Source organism: Penaeus monodon, chromosome 10 (assembly GCF_015228065.2).
Source record: "Penaeus monodon isolate SGIC_2016 chromosome 10, NSTDA_Pmon_1, whole genome shotgun sequence".
Taxonomy (NCBI): domain Eukaryota; kingdom Metazoa; phylum Arthropoda; class Malacostraca; order Decapoda; family Penaeidae; genus Penaeus; species Penaeus monodon.
In genome coordinates this window covers 246,055-248,554 of record NC_051395.1, presented here as the reverse complement: position 1 = coordinate 248,554, position 2,500 = coordinate 246,055, and the positions used below count along the sequence as shown (strand labels likewise).

The 2,500-nt window shown below is 38.8% G+C and overlaps 1 protein-coding gene across 2 annotated transcripts in view; it reads left to right on the top strand.

The window, feature by feature from the left end:
- LOC119577718 (WD repeat-containing protein 17-like) overlaps window positions 1-2,500 on the top strand; it is a 13,321-nt gene that overhangs the window by 8,903 nt on the left and 1,918 nt on the right. The window contains exons 3-6 of one of the 2 annotated variants that reach the window (XM_037925274.1): window positions 506-738; window positions 922-1,146; window positions 1,347-1,557; window positions 1,938-2,148. In XM_037925274.1, coding sequence (XP_037781202.1) covers window positions 613-738; window positions 922-1,146; window positions 1,347-1,557; window positions 1,938-2,148 — 773 coding nt within the window. In that variant the 5' untranslated portion in view covers window positions 506-612. Of the gene's footprint in view, window positions 739-921; window positions 1,147-1,346; window positions 1,558-1,937; window positions 2,149-2,500 lie in introns of both variants that reach the window. The other variant, XM_037925273.1, reaches the window with a different exon arrangement.

Genomic DNA, 2,500 nt, shown 5'->3' with positions numbered 1-2,500 from the left:
TTTTGCAAACATTTACTCAACAAGTGAAAGTCATGCAAAGTGATACAGAGAATGGTTTGTTCATGCATGATATATTGATGCTAATGTGAAAAACTGTTTCCCTTTTGCATGGCTTTTCTGGCTGTGAACTGGTGTAGACGCTGTTTATCCACTGCAATTTTGAAGAGTTAAGGAACTTAGTGTGGATATGATTTTGTAATATTTAGTTTAGAATTTTTAAGAGAAGGATAAACAGCGCCTCATTGCTAAAAAAAAAAAAAAAAAAAAAAAAAAAGAAGAAGAAGAAAAAGAATGCTGGATTGTGTCAAGATACTGTATCTAGTGATTAACTCCCCTGATTTCCCAACTAACTCATCCTAAACTTCAGATTGGAATGTATCCCCCATCAGAAAGGCCTGTAATTTTTTTAAGCAGTGTTTTAGCAAAACACAATTTTTTTTTTCTCTCTCTTTCTGTCAGTGTTCCATCATGCATAGGTATTTGAAATTAATCCACTATTTTCCAGGCCACCTTGACAAAGCTTTCTCTGAGTGCGTTGCGCTTAGTAAGACTCACAGGACAAGCCGGAAGGGACCACCACCTGAAGTGCCTCCAAGAGTGCCTGCAGGAGAAATGAATGGGATTGAACCTGTGGGGCAGAGAACTCTTGAGTGTGCTCATTTGGTGGCTGAGTGGCATCTGTGTCGAGGCTCACCCATCATAGCTGCTTGTGCCTTACTTGCTGTGGATGATGTCAAGGTGAGGTCATTCTTTTTTGGTGTGGAAAAACAAAGGGTTTTGTGAAGGATAACTCATGTTTCTTCATGTAACTGTTTATGAAGAGTAAATTTTTTACTGTATCTTACTGTATTTTGCATAATTTTCCTTTTCATTTTAAGAATATCAATTTGTCATTTATCATATTATTTTTATATTTTGCAGGGTTCTCTTTTGATGCTCCTACGAGGACATGAATTAGAACTAGTTGTTGCTGTGGGCAAACTCATATGTACAGACCCTTCAGCCAACAATGACTCCTGTGCATTTGATGCTGACATCTCAGCAATTCAAGGACTAATAGCAACAGCCATGCGCTACCTTACTTACCGAGCTGTAAGGCTCCTGCTCTGGGATTTGGCTGTTGATTTGGCCAATACGCTCCCACAGGTTTGATGGTCTTGGAGTTAAATGTGTACAAGCTCATTTTCATTATGGTCCTCCTCTGATATGGATCTTGAAAGACAACTCTTTACAAATTCATGTTCAGATGAGATATCACACTCTAAGATTATAAGCCATACTGAAATCTTATATGGGGAATGAATAACAGTCCATTTTTTATAAGTAATAATATTCATGTAAAACAGGGAACCAACCGAACAGTCCTGCTGGCGGAAGTACTAATTGCTTTTATGGGAGGACATGAAGAACGAGAGGCCCTCTACACTCGAGCTGGCTTCCCAACACCTGTAGAGTGCCCAGAAAAAGCCATTGGATCAATACTGGACCAAGTCTTGTACTTACTGCTGTCAACCCAACCTTATAAAGGACTGAACAAAGCCTTGGAATTCTTGCAAGGTAAAAATGGCCAGTTTTGGGATTGAATGACATTTTCTTTTTAATGTTGGGAAGGATATTTCTTCCTCTCTTTACATACAGTTAACAGCATCAGGTGTATTGCTGGTTGATTTTATTTTGTGTTTTTAGAAATTTTAGGACAATTGTATATATTCTAGCCCATGCTCTCTCCCTTTATGTGTCAGTGATATGTTTGCTTCTCATGAATATCAAATATTTTGAAATTGACTGCCATTTGATGAATAATATATTAACATGGTAAAGTGAAGTTGTTTTAGTCCATTTTCTTGCGGTTATTCTCATGTGACTGTGTAAGGCATGCACTCAGATTCAGGTATTTCAAAATCAGCAAAGATAAATGTCAACTTTGTAACTTCCAGACCAAATTGTGGGAGGGAACCTTGACAGAGAGAGCGTATGGTATGTCCTGCGTCTGGTCCAGGCCATCCCACTAACTCAGAATGCAGCTCAGTGGATGATTCGGGCTGACCAGAAAGCAGGACTACTTGCAATATCAGCTTATCTGGGTGCAATTCGTGCAGCTGGACTGGAATATGGCTCAATTGTGTTATATCTCCTGAGCCATGCAAGGTATGCCACTGTGGATAATAGGCCTGATACTGTATATGTGAAAGCTTTAATGTTAAAATAGAAACCAGAATCTATACATGGCCCAAAATGCAGGAGTTAGGCTAACTTGAGAATCCACTCTGCTGGGTGGGCAGCTTGTAGGCCCAGGGCACATGAAGACTCCTGTCTGGTGACAAGATTCCATGCCTCCTCCTGTTTGCAATGTTATTTTTTGCTTTTTTTACCTAAGCAATTTTTGTTTTTTTGCCATTTTTCAATGTCTATATTTGTCATCTGATTTGCTCGATCCAGATATAAATAGACTGTTTTCTCTGCATATCCTCTCTCTGTTTAGTCTGTGATAATAAAATTT